This window comes from Heliconius melpomene, chromosome 19, assembly GCF_056956725.1.
Source record: "Heliconius melpomene rosina isolate 202511_hmr_F chromosome 19, ASM5695672v1, whole genome shotgun sequence".
Classification (NCBI taxonomy): Eukaryota; Metazoa; Arthropoda; class Insecta; order Lepidoptera; family Nymphalidae; genus Heliconius; species Heliconius melpomene.
In genome coordinates, this window is record NC_140407.1 from 2049660 (window position 1) to 2068597 (window position 18938).

The following is an 18938-nucleotide window of genomic DNA, read 5'->3' on the forward strand; positions in this document are numbered from 1 at the left end:
CGAACCAATTATTGCGACTTGCATAATTGTTATAATTAATGATTATTACTGTATTTTATAATTTTATTTTTAGGGTTCCGTAACCAAAGAGTAAAATGGGACCCTGTTACTAGGCTCTGCTGTCGTTCTCTCTTTGTCTGTCTGTCTGTCACCAAGCTGTGTCTCACTGTCGCTGTGTTTGACATTTGAAATTTTCACAGATACAATTACATTTATTTCTATTGCTGAATACATTTATTTATATTGCTGCTGTAACAACTCATAGAAAATAAAAATATAATTGATCTTTTGCTTGATATTAATAATGAGGACGGGTAGCTGCTTAATATATTCACAAAAATTTTAGTTACATATTTATTTTGAAAATATTTTACTGAATTAAAATAAAACATTTATTTTTATTTCTATGTGAGCCCCTCGCTCACATACAAAGAACGTGAATGTTTTTGCGGTTTTAATAATCAATAGTACGGAACCCGTGTCCGTCAGTCTGACTCGCACTTGGCCGGTGTTTTATATTTGAATATAAGTATCTGTAGACCAGGCACCAACACATAAATAGTGGTGATTTAACTTTATTTCTTTGTTGTTTTTTATTTCTGAATCGGCTGAAAAAATATTTTTATATACTACAACTAACTGCCGCGGAATTGTAGGATAATAAATAGAGTTGCGTCACTTAACTAGCATCGAACTAAGACTAAACTAGACGAACAAAGTTTTCTTACATAATGCTCTCGGCCTGCCCTGCTATGCGGGATGAAGCATAAACTCAAAAATAGAAAATTAATTGAATCCAAATAGTTTGCGAATTCACGACTATCATACATATTATAGTCATAGAGAGGTAAGTATCGAGTACGCCACGATAGCTTCACGCTGTATCCCGATAATGCAAAGCCGAGTAGGCAGAGGGAACCTAGTGTCAAGAGATTCCGCTTCTCATGCACCATTCGATTTTCAGGACATTATATATTGCGTGGCGAAACTCAACGCCGTGTTCTGCCTTGTCTCCAGATTGAAATAATAATTCCCCCAAGTGGAAATTGAACATATAACCATCACGTTTATAGACAGCACTGTGTCCCTCTGCTACGACCTCATCTCGATAACGTTTAACTGAAATAAAATATATGAAAAATAAGAACTTAAACTGAAGTTTATGAAAATAAGCTAACCATTTCTATGTTAAGTAAATTGTATAGTTCGTGCAGGACAGCTTGAACGAAAATAATTTTAAGTTTTAATACATGAAATCTTTTCTACTTCAATATTTTCTGGAACTTTATTTTCCGCATTTCTAAAGTGTCTTAAATAATAAAAAATGTAAAATATTTAAATAATGAGATTGACGTTTAAAAAATGCACGATGGGAAAATTACTAAACGTGCTTTTGAAGAATACATATTTATGTAGTCTTTGTAAATATAATGTGAATAAAGCTCGATAAACTGTTTGACAATAATAAAATGCAATAATAAAATGTATGGGTGTATTTGTACCTCGTCTTATAAGCTTCAAGATATTTCCCTCCTAATGTTAAGGCCGTCGTGGTGCACAAGTTCTGGTAACCTGGGAAACGCAGCGTTCAGTTCCACCTCTTAACAGGCAATCCCTTAAAAAAATCGGTGAAAACTTGGGTATGCAAGTGTCTTAATGGGGAAAAATAAATGAATAAGCAACACTATCAAAATAGTTTCAGAGTTCCTGAGATTATCGCGTTTATCTTCTTCAATAATATTAGTTTAGATATGAATAACATAAAATTTCAAATATACCAAATCCAAATGACATTACAGTCAAGAACTAATATTATGGCATTTAGTAGTCTTTCAACTAGAAATTATCTTGTTATAATATCGTACCCCACTTAACTACTCCATACATGCGTGCATCTATAAAACAGTTTTCCTTCACGCATTTCTGCATTTGCCGTCGAAGCAACGGCCGTTAATATAATAAATAGAGTATCTAATACAGTGTCAAGTGAAGTGTATTGATATAACATTTAAAATGAAAAGTTTCCTTTTGTTAGTACTGTTTGTCGGGATAGCGAGGTCTGATGAAATTGACGATGTGGTGAGCTTTTTAAGATTTTCTGAAGTTGTTAATGCAGATGGTGACTGAAATAAACAGAAGGCTCTGATTATATAAGGGAACGCGGAACTTAACACCGTTAGGCTATATATTAAAGCTTAAACTATATTACCTGTACCTACCTGTCTGTGTTATACAGAACCCTTAGTTGTCCCCCAAATTTTTCTATTTTCCCAGTTTTTGAGAATCGAATATAATATAATAAATTATAATAAAATCTTAAAATTCATATTTTACTTCATAAAAGCCACTGAGAATGTGGCTGAAATGAAAATATGGAATGACAATTTTAGTGCCTATAGGCACTAAAATTTTCTAAAAATACATTCTCTTCTTTTCATGGAGAAGGCACAGCACTTAATCTCTCCCTTCAATATTCTTATAATATTCTTTATTCACGAATTATATTGCATAGTTTAAGTAGATTATAAAGTCTTGCGGCCAGTAGTGGCGCAGCGTGCGACTATAAACGCGATCGATTGTGGGTTCGATTCCCACTCTTGAAAATTAAATATTTAATATTTTTACTTTCTCCCTCTAGTAACAAAGCAAAGCGCGGGGTTGAGCTCCGCCTCCCAATACCCAATGCCTCCAGAAATCATAATGAGAACGAAGTATGTTAACACTAAGTTCCCAGACTTTCTCTGCCTACAGCGTAAAGCTAAACAAATTATATACCAAATAGAATAGTAGTATAATTTTATACATTTAAAATGGTATAATAAATATATAAAATTATACTTAAAAGGGTCTTTCGATAAATCGAACTATTTTTTAAAATTATACTATAATAAGAAATAAGAAGATCTGTGTGCAAATACAATTTAGCGTGTTGGTAGCCACTTAAAGGTCTAACTTTTGACGATATTATTTATTATCTAAAGGAGATAAGCCTTAAGAAAAAGAACTGGGAAAAAGAAAAAAAATATTTTTAGGGTTTATCGAATATAAATGGGAGAAATATATTTTTAAAGTAAATTCAAGAACTTTTCCATCACAGTATGTGTAACTGTTGAATAATCTTTTAATGGATGGATTTATTGGAATGGATTTTCATTTCCCCTCCCCGATGCCTACATAAAATGTGAAACTAAAAATAATAAAAAAAAATACAATAATTACGTATGACTTTTTTTGTTTTAAAACCAGGCAGTAGATAAAAGAGTGTAAGCGACATTTTCTCATTTACCCTCCTAATTAAAGCTTTTCTACCACAGAGAAAACATATTAAAAAGACAATATAATTATGAAATATTGTCTGTTGAGCCGCGGACGCGCGCTTAACGCTGCGCACCAAAACAGGAATAAAAATAGCTATCACAATTTCGTCAATCAACATAATCTCAATAGACATCGATTATGCAATACCGCATGTACGTTCAGAAACTGACCCTCAACGCCACCATGCATAATGAGCACACTGGATTAATACATAATTAATATAATAAATTAAAGATATAAATATTTATTACCAGAATTAAAAATCTAATTTACTCTTCTTCTTCTTCCTCCTGACATTAATCCTGTATGTTGCCAGAGTCTGTCTTCCTGCTTAACCTGTCCTGTGTGGTAAGACCACTGGCTCTCATGTCCTGCATCACGACATCCAACCAGCGCTTCCTTGGGCGTCCGGGAGGGCTAACTCCAGAGACACACATAGCAAGGCACTTGCATCCGACATAATTCCTAGGCTAATAAAATAAATAAATTAATTAATTAAATATCCAATTTACTATTAATAAGTAACCTATTATAGATTATCATTATCATAGATTATTAATAAAACACTGACAGCATATAAAATTTGGATTAAAATAAAAAAAAACATTATTAAGCAAAAACGCAATATTGAATTTATTTATGCGTAGAGTAAAAACAATGAGTGATTTACAACGCATGCTTGAACACGAGTTATCTTTCTCAGATTTCTATTCGACTAGATATCGATGAACTAATAAATAGATAGTTTTGTTTTTTACTATTTCCTTATTTCATTTTGTTGTAATTCTTTAAACAAATTATAGTTTATTTTGGTCATGTAAATTTAAATATATATAGAAAAATATTTCATTACGAAGTGACCTGTGAAGAAGAGGAATTTCTTATTACTGACAGAAAATTACAATACGTAGAACGATGAAATTTGATATGTTAGTCCGTGGGAGGAACTTAAGAGAAGATTTTCCGAAATTTGAATGGAAATGGGGAAAAATATTTTTTAAATAGGAAAAAAAAAATTTCAAGTTATTTTTCTAGTCACTCAGTAACGAAGAATTTTAAAGACATTTGAATAGAAGGCAGAATGAAGGCAGAGCAAAAGGAAAACGTACTTACCATTTCATAGACTCACCGTGCTGACACCTTCGCGTTGCACGCAGAAGCAAAAGCTCAGAGCAGTTCCTAAGATTTGCGATTCAAGTCTAAGTATAAGGGCCTTAAGCTCATTAAAACTCGCCTCCACTATCCGAACTTCGCTCTATACTAGATTGGAAATAATAATGAAACATCTTATTTATATGGAAATATGAAAAAAATGACAATTTGAAATCACAGTCATTATTTGTAGTCCTACATAAATATGCCAACATTGTTTTACAAGTGAGGAAACGAGAGGGAATGGAGCCCACAACGCGACAGATTGAGGGTTCGATTCCCTCTCGAGAAAATGAAATACGTAATCTAATTAATCTACGTAATCTAATCTAATACGTTCTGTAGTTCAGTTTTAAACAGTTATTAATGCAAAGTTTACTTTGAGCAATAGTGACTTTAGAATTTAAATTAAGCAAGTTAAATTTAAAGCTTTATACAATTTACACCTCTCTGTAAAATATACGGATCTAAATGATACGAAAAATGTAATTAGTGAGGCCGTTGTATCGCAGTGCCACAGACTGTAAACGGGACGGTCATTGATTCGATTCCTACTCAGGGAAATGAATCATTTCCATTTCCTCACTAAGATAGACTAGAGTTCAGTCACTCATCACACAATGAGAGTAGTGTTTTAACAATAACTTCTGTTTGCTTTCCTTAACCTTTGCTATCTACAGGATACAGCGTGAAATAAAAAAAATCAGTCTACTAAAACCGAATACAATACTAGTCATAATAAAAGAACATACATTTACACGATTACTTCTTTATGAATGTCATCAAACGACATTAAATAATTAGAGAAAATGGCTGAGGACACTAGGCTTTTATGAAATTATTACTTTTGTGTATAATAAAGTTCATTGAAGGTAGTATATAAAGTAATATACTTAAATGATTTATTTAATGTGTAATAGCTATAAAAGCTAAATTGTAATTGGTATAAAAGTTATAGTTGTTAACAAAAGTTGATTAAATCTCGTAAGCAATTATTGCTCCTTCTATAATTAATCTTAGACAGAGGGAACCTGATGTAAAGACGCTCCATTCTCCATTTTCGGTTGAATTGTTTAGGCATTGAGTGTCGAGTGGCGGAGCTGAACGCCGCACTTTGCGTCGACACCGGTGAGCGAGTTCTTGAAATTTGAACCTCTTGGAAACCTACGAAATCCGTTACGATCTTTTTTTTAGTTTTCTAATAAAGTATTAATATTAAATGTTATTTTTATATTTATTTTGCTTTCCTTAAAATAATTAGTAAAAACTGTATATACTTATATATTTTTTACCCGTTTCTTGTCTAACACCAATATAATCAATTTTCTCTCTAAATAAGACCTTAAGCGTTGCACTAGATACGGTTGAAAGGCGATACACACGCTTTTACCGACCCAATTTGTATTAATCACTTGTTACTTTTAATTAGAATGTATGCCCGAGTGGTGATTATAGAGCTTAAATGCAAAGAAGAAGTAGTCAAGAAAACCAGAGAACCTAGTGATAAGGCACTCCGTACCCATTAACACACTTTCGTTATATACATTCTGCCGAATTCTGGAGACATTGCTTGTTGTGAGGTTAAACTGCGGCCAGCTGCACTTTGCTTCGCAACCAGAGCGAGGAGATGAAAATATTGAATATTTCATTCCACCGGTGGGAATCAAACCCACACCGCGTTTATATATACTGTGGTAATGATTCGAATCACTATTACAATACAATAATAATCTCATTCACACTATTCCATGTACTTACAAGAATTTTCTTGTATTCCTCCAAAGAAAGTTCACAATTCCTACAAAGAATGTAATGTTCATACTTTCTTCAGAAAATAATCGAGAGTTGTATTGTCATAGAGAAACACATTTTTTATAAGCGGATAAATAGTTAATTAATTAAGTGAATTATTCTTATATTTAGAAATTACAGCTAAATTTTGGAGAAAAAGCCTTTTTCTTTATAAAACTTGGAGTGAGGATCGAACCCACAACCGTTGCGTTTACAGTCGCTTGCTTATGGCCTTGTGCCACGAGGGCAAATAAAAAATTATAGATTAAAATATAAATATTCCTTAATATTTGAATTTCAGATGTCAACATCAGAAGAAACCCTAAAACGCGGCCTTACAAAGAAATGTATATCACGAGAAACTTCATCCTGCATCGCCGTCGAGCTGGTGGGCTATGTGGACAGGATGCTTAGGACCGCTGCTGTTCAGCTTTCAGATGATCTTATGATTGTTGATGAGAGGTCAGTGTTTTGTAGTAATTTAGTTATTATTTAGCTGTATAATATTAAGAACGTAATGGTTATAGGTTCGATTCTCAATAGTAGAGTGTCACGCGTAGTAGGGTAAGCAGAGTGACCTTTCCGCCCAAAAGTCCAAACACTTGATAAATGAACAATTCTGTAGTTAAAGTGAGTAAAGCCACGAGCGGGTCGCTCGTTAATATTAACATATTACGACAATAAATATAAATAAAACATATAAAATCGCTCTGAAATTTCAATTCAACTCTTCCACATTCACTGAATAAACTAAACTAAAATAACTACTTAGAAAAACTGGCTTCTAAGTTCACTTCAGCAGTTCTCTCAATAAGACCTACTTTTTTGTTAGAATCTAGTTTATATTTGGACTGAATAAAATAAATCTTTGATTTTTGCCTTTCAGTAGAATTAAAGAATTATATAGGTTTATTCCATTACGTAAATTTTCGTAGCAAATGCCTCCAATTTTTCACGACGTAAACGTGAATTGACTTAAGTGCTACTTTATATTTTCTGTTATATAAAATGAATTATTAAATCTATACTAATATAATAAAGCGGAAGAGTTTGTTTGTTTGTTTGTTTGTTTGTTTGTTTGAACGCTAAGATCTCTGGATCTACTGGTCCGATTTTCATTGTTTTTGTTTTGTATGAAAGCTGCATTCTTCAGAAGTGCTATAGGCTATATAACATTACATTACACATATATACTAATATATTTTAAAGTAAATTCTAATTTGATATGCAATTTATTCTGCCATGTTAATAACAACCGTCGTTGCTACGCGACCGCTACCGCGACGTTTTGATATTCATCCTTATGAAAATAAATATAATAGTCACTTTTAGAATTTTATCTAGATTGAAATTATAGTTTACTGTATAACATACTAATAAATAATTAAGGAGATGTCACTGATTCCAAATGACCTAGCCACCTAGCGGGCGTCACAGTATGACCGACGCGAACGGGGAGATGACGTTGACGGTTTTATAAATTTTCATACATTTTCGAACTTTATTTGTTGTTTATAATTAATTTAAAATACACTTTGATTCTCTTCTTATTTTATTTGATATTGCCCGCTAAAATTATCCTACTTAATAGAGAGAAATGTTTAGTTATTTCGTAGAGTCGATATCTATGTACGCACGTACGGAAAACTTTAGGTACTTTTTCTAATATAAAGAATACCTATCCTTTAGTTACTTTTAATCCTTTTGTTAGTTCATTTCAATAACTCAGATAATTTTTTCTAACAATGTGTATCTACTTTTTATTATTTTTGATTATTTGGGCTTATATTTTCTTACTAATTCTATTGAGAATTGAAAATAATTTCATGAATATATTTAATAAATATTCTTATAGTTGAAGCAGGCGTAGCCGCGTCCGGGTCCACTAGTAATAAATAACACTGTATCAGTTGTAGGAAAAAAACAAGGTAATTTTAGGTTGAAAATCGTATATAAAGAATATTGTCTGAAAGATAATCAAGAGATTTGTACATACGAGTATGTCTTAGATGACAAAATCTTTGTGGTGTATTGGAACTGAATCTGACTGTCAATACTGTGGTTGTGAGTTCAATCCTCGCTTGAAGGATTATATTTATTTTTTATTTTCTGAATGTTGTAAGACAAGACATGAGGATAGGTTTCAGTGCTAAATATTTCAGTGGGTTAGGACAACTGATATCATCTACTTATCCTGCTATGCGGGATAAAGCATGAGAAGAAAACTGTTCGAAAGCCAGAAATTTAATTAAACTTTTTTGTTTTATATTTATAACACGCAACTTCATTTGCGTTGATTACAAAATGTAAAATCCCATTTTGTTCCGTTCCCGAAGAATTTTTTATATACAGATTGCTCATATATTATTTCTAGTCTGTAACGTTTGCCTACCTAATTTTTTTTTTCATACTTAAATTTTATTCTATTAAAATAATAAAATTGAAAAATTTGTATATTTATTTAACTTACTGAGAATAACGAATCGTGCCATTGGATCGTTAAAACAGTAGAATTCGTAAAGAACCAGTAAGTTAATTCAATTATAGCGTCATGTCAATCTGTCGAAAGACTCGCTAATTCTGATATTCGAATAAAGTTTTAGTTGAATTGGCAGTGAAATGCTAATTATAAATCAATGTTGCTTAAATAATTCTATCAAAATATTAATAAGCAGTTACCTTGGGGCACTAGAACAATTTTAATAAACAAGATAGGGGTGGGTTCGACCCCTAATCGACGAAATAAATGTTTTCCGTTTCCCCTCTCTGGCACACATACAACATATTTGCTCCTATTGTTTTAAAGTGGGGAAACTTAATGTCTCTGTTTCCCTATTTCTACTAAATTTTCGAGACATTGCTTGTAGAGTAGCGGAGGTTTGTCTTGTTATTAGTGAAAGTGAAAATAATTCATTACTGCAATTGATAATCGAACCCTGAAAATTGGTGTTCACATTCAGACGTTTAATTCATTTTTATTCCTCGGATATGCCTTATATAGTAACAGTTAAAAGAAAATAACAATATACCTTTTTATACATTCTAGCAATGGAGCTGCAGCAGAAATACCAATCAGATCAGAGTCCTTAGCTAGATCTGCCACTTCCTTGGAGGACCAAGCACAAAATCTAATCTTCGAGAAACTATGGAACTTCGCCACCACGCGGTCTATTAGGTACAGATTGTTAGACACCGCAGATGTAGTCATCGCGGGCAAGAAGGAGAAGGATGGAAGCTTAGGAGTGGGTAAGTGAATATATTTGACTTAATTATTTATCATTTTGGATTCATTTGGTCAATATAGGTATAAATTAAATTATTTTTATGTATTACTAATATATAATTATGTATATGTTATGACGATAAAGATATTGTCACAAGCGAAACTAATATTAAGTTTAACATTCCGTTCTCCTCTCTCCGCCGGAATTCGAGACTGCTAGACTGCGCGAGACTACGCGCTTAGTCTTTGACAGGAAGAGGATATTAAAATAATGTTTCATTACCTCAAATGGGAATCGAACTCACAAACATTGCGTTTACTTAGTTATCCATTCCTCCGCGATATAATCTCTATTTGTAAGTTCTATATTAACGCTTCATTGCATTAATATGTCCTTACAAGTAAACTACAAGTTACGATAACAGGAAACGAGCAAAGACTTTGAGACCGAGCCTTGTGAGTTGAGAAGTGTAATCCGCATTATCACCTTATAATTATTATAGCTTAAGAGTTGAACAGTTGTCCTTACACTATTAAGCCTTTATATAACTTCATACAAAATATAAGTAATTATACGTATATTTTATAGTGATAGATATTATAGTGTTAAGACACTACATAATATAAGATATTATAAAGTGCCTTAGCACTAGGTTCCCTCTGCCTACCCTGCTATGTGCGGGATACCGTGTAAAGCTTCAGTTTACTTTCAATTTTTTTTACGTTTCCTAAAAATATTTTTTTTTTCCTACGTATGGAATACCATTAAAAATGTTTTTCACATTTTCTGAGATAGCCATATAGAAAGAATATAGTGATATGAAACTATCACCTCTTTGCACTCATAAAATTTTCCCCACCTTCACTGAAACAATTCTCAAAGCTATACTTTATTTAATTGGGCCTACTTTACAAATATAAACGCATCCCTCGAGTGTAATTTGATTCCAAAGTATTAGTCTTAAGTAGACAAATCCCCCGGGATTCATATTGGCGTAAATTGACAGAAAATATAGTAAAATTGCTCTATATTTAAATAAAAAAATCGGTATTTTAAGTATTAACACATATATTTTGATGCCATAGTTTGCCAGATAAACGCTATGGTTATGGGTTCAATGCCTTCTAAGGGGAGCGTGGCGTTGAGTTCTCTCCCGTAACATTTCGAATCAAGCCTGGAAATAGAGATTTTCTCCCTGCCTACTAAAAATAAAAATAGCAGATATACATAATTATATAATAACTATTCTGTTTCCATCGTAATGGCCATAATATGTGAAATATTCGCAAGCATTTTTCCATATTTTTTTGATTGAAATTCATTGTCCCTTGAATTAAAGAAATTTATCAGAATTGCAATTTTTCCTCAATTCTTACTTTACCTGTCTTTTAAGGAAAATTATATTGAAAATTATGCCCAATAAAAAATTACGACGGTGACCAATAGATCATATTTTTAAATAATATGGAAATTTTCATCGAGAAACGTGTACATTTCGAACTTAATAAATCACATTTTTGAAGAAAAAGTGGGCGAGGGTGTCGTTTATCATTATAATGATAAGGCGTCGATGAAATAATTTAATAATTTATATTTACCTGCATTTTTATTTTCCTTCCTTTGGAAATTTGTTATTAAAAAGTATTCTCGTTAATGGTCGTAATATTATTCATATACTTTTTTAATTATAAGTAATTTACTGATGACTTTTCAATATTTTTTCATTCAATATACGTTAATTATAAAATATACTACACAACATAAACGAATTATTAATAACGAGGTCCAAGAGTGTGACTGTATACATGACTGCTGTGGGTTCGATTCCCACTATTTTTATTACCTTGCCCTGGTAAAAAATCAAAGCACGGCGTTCAGTTTCGCCACTCATCAGGCAATACCTCGAAAATAAGGCGGATGTAATTCGGCGGCAGGCAATAAACCTTTTCCGCGTAACTTAAATAATTAACCATCTTGAGCTATATAAAAATAATTGAATGAAAAATATTACTTAATTTAGTTTTAACGTTCACGAATTATATTTAAGGATTAGCAGAGTTTAGACAGAAACAAATGGGCTTACTAATTAGAATAGACATTATCGTCTCGACAGTTGTTAATTTAGGACAACAAATTGGTCTGCAACGAGATACTTGTTTGGAAAAACATTTAATTCAAGGAATTGCCCTTTAAGCTAAATAGTTATGGGTTTGATCTGGATATAAAAGAAAAAAAGAGTCTTAACCAAGTAACCTTTAAGTATGGAGAAATGTTAAGCTTCCTTCAATTTTGACGTAAATACTAAATACTGTCTTCAGTAAAATATACGTTCCACATATGGCGAAATGATCAGAGCTTTCCAAAATATTTTTCAATCTTTCATGTGAATGAATACTTTAATTTGTATTTTTCTTCTAACAGGTGTTTCAATGAAAGCCCACAAGGATATAGAGAGCGGTAGAGCGAGAAACAAGAACATGGGGCCATTCCTAGCTGCCGCAGCCATGAAGTTGGGACTTCTAGGAGCTCTGACCTTCAAAGGTCTATACCTGATGGTCGGAAAGGCCCTCCTGATATCCAAAATCGCGCTCTTACTAGCCACAATCATCGGACTTAAGAAGTTATTCTCTCCTCAGGTGACCGATTAAATGTGCATGTTTTAGGCATGACTTGCATCTGCATGTTGTTACATATTAAGAAACTTGGCCATAGATAATCATATATTGAATCTTTATATCTGTCTTTTAGGTATTTAATTTTCTTTTATTTTAAGACTTAATTAAGTGCAATGAATTTCTTGTTTCTATTGTTTTATTTTCATTATTTTTTCTTTAATTCTAGTTATTATCTAATTATGAATGGAAGCGACTGATTATTTAATTTCTTCCCTCACTTAATCGCTATCCTTTTCTTATTATATTAATAAGAAAGAGATGGTTGTTCAGTTATATAGTTTGTAGATATTGCATGTTTTACTAACAACAAGTTAGTATTTACATGATAATTATTCTAGTGTTGTAGATAGAGGTATACCTTCATATCTAAATATATCAGTCGATTCCATGAATCTTATTTATTATTGCATGGAAGCATGAATAAATACAATACAATATACAAATCACTGTCTTTCATTTTCTTTTTCATTTTATTTCGAAGCTATGGCGTTAGTAGATTCGAATTTAATTTTAAAAGTAATATTATAATTTAAACAATTTCAGCACCTTAATGTAGTAAAATATACTTACTAAAATTGTAAGTCATGAGCCTTCTTCGTTTTTATATAAAAACACACACACAGATGTGTATGTGTATGTAAGCTATCCAAGTATAATTATAATTGGAGATTCTGAATAATATATCTAAAATAATAATTTATTTGGAAAACTAATGAATGAACTAACCAAATATTGTATATTATTTACCAATTATATAACAACAATTGCTACTGCTCATTATTATCTACTAATAAACACAACAATAAATCTACATTTTTAAAATTAAAAAAAATAAATCAAGAAAACTAATGTAACCTTATTAATATCCTTATATAGTGTTATGTTTAACTCGTTATAATAAGAACTAATATACGAATACTTTTCAGGCGATCATCAAAAAGGACTAAATCATATTGGTGAATGGGACTTGACGGAGATTTTGAGCTGTAAAGTTCAACATAACAAAATAAACAGCATAAAATGACTAAGTTAATTATAACATAGCAAAAAATCCATTGCAAGAAATTCATTATTTGCAATAAATTTAGCAAGAATTTCATTATTTACAATAATTTTAGCATGAAGTTCATTATTTTACATTCAGAAATATCCATTAGCATCTAACTTAGAAGCTTAATATCAGTTAACCGCTAATTGACGTCTATGGGTGAAAATCCAAGTAATATTTAAAAAAATACCTATGTTATTATTAACTCAGTCTTAGTACACGTTTTGGTATCGATCGTATTGTAAATATTAATATATACATACATATTTATTTGATCTATTTCCTTACTAACTTGTACAGCTGTTGTCGCATTTATAAGCGTTTGCTTGATTATTAATATTATTAATTTATTTTAGTACTAATAATTATTTATTTGTGGATTAAACGAAATGTTCACTAACATTTATTTTATTATTTTATATTTTTTTAACTCTTCTATTCGCTTATATGAAGCTTAGTATTCCATATATGTATACTGTATATATAATACTAAATTTCATGCAAATGAAAAACTTAACCTAACAGCTTATGTTAAATATATTATTGTTTCATTTACCGAGGAACAACAGGCTATTAATTTTGAAGTAACTTAGTAATATCCAATGGACCATGTGGGCAAAAGGTATAAAGTAACTACGTAGAATTAGATTCATAATTGGACTCAGAAGGTATCCAATTATAACCTAAGCCTAAGCTTTATTATTAACAATAATCTATATATATAAAAGGACTTGTCCTCACTGACTGAGGTAAGACGAGCGCACAGTCGTAACCGCTGATGGTAGAAATGTGGAATTTGGACAGATGTTTACTTTCGTAATCTGGACATCCACTAAGAAGGGATTTTGAAAAATTTTAATTCTAAAGGGGTGAAATAGGGGTTGAAAGTTTGTATGAAAAAAAAATTAAATCGGCACCGATTCTTATAAAATTTGAAATTCAGACTCTTAAAAGTATTTAATTGAACACATGTTTCAAGGTTTTCTAGAATTCTTCCCCTAAGGGTGCAAATAAGGGGTTGAAAATGTGTATGGAAAAATTCTTAAATGGCCATCGATTTTTATAAAATTTTAAATTTAGACTCTTAAAAATATTTAATTGAACATGTGTTTCATGGTTTTCTAGAATTCACCCCCTAAGAGTGCAAATAAGGGGTTGAAAGTTTGTATGGAAAAATCTATAAATCGCCACCAATTTTTATAAAATTGTAAATTCGGACTCTTATAAATATTTAATTGAGCACGTGTTTCACGGTTTTTTAGAATGTACCCCCTAAGGGTGCCAATAAAGGGTTGAAAGTTTGTATGGAAAAATCTTTAAATCGCCATCGATTTTTATAAAATTTGAAACTTAGACTCTTAAAAATATTTCATTGAATACATGTTTCGTGGTTCATTTTAATTCATCCCCTAGGGGTGCAAATAAGGGGTTGAAAGTTTTTATGGAAAATCTTTGAATCGCCACCGATTTTTATAAAATTCGAAACTTACACTTTTAAAAATATTTCATTGAACACATGTTTCGTGATTTATTTTAATTCATCCCCTAGGGGTGCAAATAAGGGGTTGAAAGTTCGTATAGAAAAGTGTCTAAATCGCCACTGATTTTTATAAGATTTTAAATTAAGACTCTTAAAAATATTTCATTGAACACGTGTTTCATAGTTTATTAGAATTTACCCCTAAGAGTATTATTACCCTGTTACCCGCAGGCGAAGCTGCGCGCGTCCGCTAGTCTATATATATAAAAGGACTTGTCCTCACTGACTGAGGTAAGACGCACGCACAGCCTTAACCGCTGATGGTAGAAACGTTAAATTTAGACAAAAGTTTACTTTCGTAATCTAGACATCCACTAAGAAGGGATTTTGAAAAATTTTAACCCTAAAGGGGTGAAATAGGGGTTTAAAGTTTGTATGGAAAAAAATTGAAATCGGCACCTATTCTTATAAATTTTGAAATTCAGACTCTTAAAAGTATTTAATTGAACACATATTTCATGATTTTCTGAAATTCTTCCCCTAAAGGTGCAAATAAGGGGTTGAAAGTTTGTATAGGTTTTTTTTAAATCGTCACCAATTTTTATAAAATTTGAAATTCAGACTCTTAAACGTATACAATTAAACACATGTTTCATGGTTTTCTAGAATTCACCCCCTAAGGGTGCAAATAAGGGGTTAAAAGTTTGTATGGGAAAATTCTTGAATCGCCACCGATTTTTATAAAATTTGATATTTAGACTCTTAAAAATATTTAATTGAACATATGTTTCATGGTTTTTTAGAATTCACCCCCTAAGGGTGCAAATAAGGGGTTGAAAGTTTGTATGGAAAAATCTTTAAATCGCCACCGATTTTTATAAAATTTGAAATTTAGACTCTTAAAAATATTTCATTGAACATATGTTTCATGGTTTATTAGAATTCACCCCTAAATAAGCGAAAGCGAAGCTGCGCGCATCCGCTAGTATGTTATATAAATTATCGACAATTGAAGGCAGCTATGAGATTTATTTCTCATTATTTTTAAAAATATACAGAGTAATTAGAAGTAAGTATGTTTGTAATAATAAAATGTTAACATAGTAAATAACCTGCTTGGGTATTTAATGGTATGACCTACGTAGGTAAGATTCACATCTGCCGTGCCGCTGGGATGCTGAATCTGTCTGTAAATAGCGATGGCCGTGGGTTTGATTCCTACTTGGGGGAATGAATTATTTCCACGCTCTAATACTACCTTACTACCTTACCTACTTATGATTATAAAGTAATATTTAAAATAATTTTAAATTTTCCATCTTTTGTTAAATTAAATATGGATGATGGATGGCTGATTGCAAGCGTGATGGTTGATGGTGGGTTCGATTCCGACTCAGCGGAATTATTTAAATGATTTTAATTTTCCCGTTCTCATGAACAAAACCTTGTGCTTAGTTGCGCCAGGCCATGGATTCGTTTAACAAATATAAATGGTTCATTCAGAAAAATAATATTCTTATATATTTTAAATTTTGATTTAGAAACATATAAAATGTTTAATGTAGTGGATGCAGTTGAAAGTATTCCATGAGGCGTAGGTTCGAGTTCCATTTAAATTTTCATACGTGCAAATTTTAATAACGCATGAAATATAGTGAAACGAAGAAAATAAATATCTATATTACTAAAACAATTTATATAATAAGTAATACCACAAAAAAAGCTTGTATAAAGAATAAATAGAATATAAAAAACCTGTCATATTCATATGAAATATTCGTCTTTATTAAACAACAATGAAAAAGTTCTTAGAACTCTTAACGATATCGCAATAATAGACTTGAAACGACTCTATACGATTCAACCGAACAATCGGAATATTCAATTGTTCTTCTACGAAATAAAATTGAAAAGGAAATTATATGATAACTTCTAGACATGTTTTTATTAGCTTAAATATTTATGAAGAGGTATATCGTGGCTGACTGACTGAAAAAATCTGTTAACGCAACAGCTGTGGATTCGATTCCCTCTCTTGTCACAACAAAGTGCAGCGTGGAGTATGTAGCACATAGCAGGGCAGGCAGGATAGGCAGAGAACCTTGGGGTCCTAACATTAAGACATTATGTTTTCCATAAAGGAACTTCTGGTCCCCACTTTCTACCGAATTCTTGAGGCATTGCGTGTTAAGAGCAGAACTCAGCGCTGCGTTTTGCCTAAATACCGAAGCTAAGATAGTATATATTTAATTCCCCCGATAGTAAATCGAACCTGCGCCTCGATGGCCTCAGCAATATCTCAAATTCCAGCGGAAAGAGGATTGTCTTGACACTCAGATCTCTCTGCCAACCCTATATGCGGTAAAGTGTGAAGCTAAAAATATATATACATACTGCCATATAATCTCATATATTATGTGAAATATTTATTACTAATATCACCAGAATATTCTGTGAATTGCATATTACGTTTTCCCGCAACCCGCCCACAATTCTATGAATTGCATATTAAATAGCGGAGCTTAATGCCGCTCTTCATCACAAGGTAGCACGAAAAAAATTTAAAAAATCTGTTCCCTGAGTGGGAATTGAACCCACGACCATCACATTAACACTAAAATTTTTCGATCTCAATAACTTCTAAGTAAAACTAAAAAGAACATATTCTGATAATAGTAAAAATATTGTAATGTACTAAAGTTTACGACTTAAAAAGTAGTTCAAAGTTACTTTAGAAGTATCAAGGGACGTTTAAAGTTTCCTTAGAATATACAAAAAATGGCTTCTCAGTCGTAAAATAGGATATTTCTCGTAAAGCCTAGATAACAGTTGTTATAATAGCAATTCACAATTGTACTAAAATGTAATGGACTTCTTTGTGTATAGAGTGAAACCTTTTTATTTTATTCATATTATTTATTTTTCTAGTTGCCATAATATAAAAGTCGTTGCTAAATTAAATTAAATAAATTATTTGAAAAAAATGTAAAGATTTTAACGTAGGGGGACTCAAACGTTATATGTTTCTTAATACAATTTTAAATTTTTATGAATGAACCTATTATATTTTTTTTAAGTGAGTCACTAGGTGGAACTAAACTCAGCATTTTTGTATAAGAGTGGGAATTTAAAATAATATAAAATATATTTATTCCTTATGTTCCACTGCGCAACAACGCCTGTTTGTACATAGAAGATTTAATATGAGAAAATATATTATTGGATCTATAAATATATTAGGACTCTTAATAATAATTTTTTACATTTTTGTTACACGCTATTCTCAGAACTCCCCCAAAAAATGTTGATTTATTTCAATCGTTTCATAAATAAAAAAGTTCAAAAAATAAAAAGTATTTTAAACCACATTAGTTCAAGCAGGCGAAGCCTCGAGAGTAACACTAGTTAATAATATTAGTAATAATAATATGAATATTTTAATGAACAGCAAAAAAATGTTAAGTACGAGGTGTTCACGGATCCACACCATAACGATTGGACGACATGGGACGATCGCGATAGCGACATCGAGAAGATAAATGATAATTACTACACTTAATAAATATGATAGAATTGCTTTTTAGTTTTATTTCTCCCCTTTTGAGCTTCACACAGTATCCCACAAATAGCAGGATAAGCAGACAGAACCTGGGAACCTAGAGTTAGACGCTTGTGCCCCTACGCCACGACGTCTTCTAACGATATTGATTTTAAATCTGTTATTATAGAGAACATGGTGTTTCGACACTAGGCACTAAACACGCTCTCTGCTTGCCCTGCTATGAAAACTGAATAATAAAAAAGGATAACCAAAAATAAACCTTTTTCACTTTTATGCTGACGAAAAAGCAAGGTTCCTTAAGCTCTTACAAAATCTTGCCAAATGGTATAATATACAAAGCCATATTTCTAAGCCTAGTCTCTTCAACGCGTTTTCAGAATAATATAATACTCCGCCTTTTCATTTTCTTTGTGTAATCGGTTCGGGAAATTGGTGTTGTTTCTAGAGAAAAATTTTATAGAGTTGTTGACTATTATGTATTCATATTTTATAGAGATTCTGTTCTATATATATTTGTTTTAATATGACATGACATTGAATATTATTTTGTGGATTCACATTGTCACGCATAAGAGGGTAAGCAGAAAAAAATTCCACACTTTCCGCACAATTTTCAAGACATTGCTTATTGAATCGCGGAAAACACATCATCACGTTTTGTCTACCAGAGCAGAAAAATGAAAATAAA

General features: G+C 31.6%; 1 protein-coding gene across 3 annotated transcripts; it reads left to right on the forward strand.

The window, feature by feature from the left end:
• The first annotated feature begins 1913 nt into the window (after positions 1-1913).
• Positions 1914-18265, forward strand: Osi3 (Osiris 3). 3 transcript variants are annotated; one of them, XM_085203595.1, is made up of 5 exons: positions 1914-2079; positions 6563-6723; positions 9308-9507; positions 11907-12121; positions 18137-18265. In XM_085203595.1, the coding sequence occupies exons 1-5, from the start codon at positions 2014-2016 to the stop codon at positions 18245-18247; spliced, it is 753 nt and encodes a 250-aa protein (XP_085059721.1). In that variant the 5' UTR covers positions 1914-2013; the 3' UTR covers positions 18248-18265. The 3 variants fall into 3 exon arrangements, with proteins under 3 accessions (XP_085059721.1, XP_085059722.1, XP_085059723.1); XM_085203596.1 differs by lacking the exon at positions 18137-18265 and adding an exon at positions 13087-13478 and having other exon boundaries at positions 1915-2079; XM_085203597.1 differs by lacking the exon at positions 18137-18265 and adding an exon at positions 13102-13478 and having other exon boundaries at positions 1915-2079.
• The last annotated feature ends 673 nt before the right edge of the window (positions 18266-18938 follow it).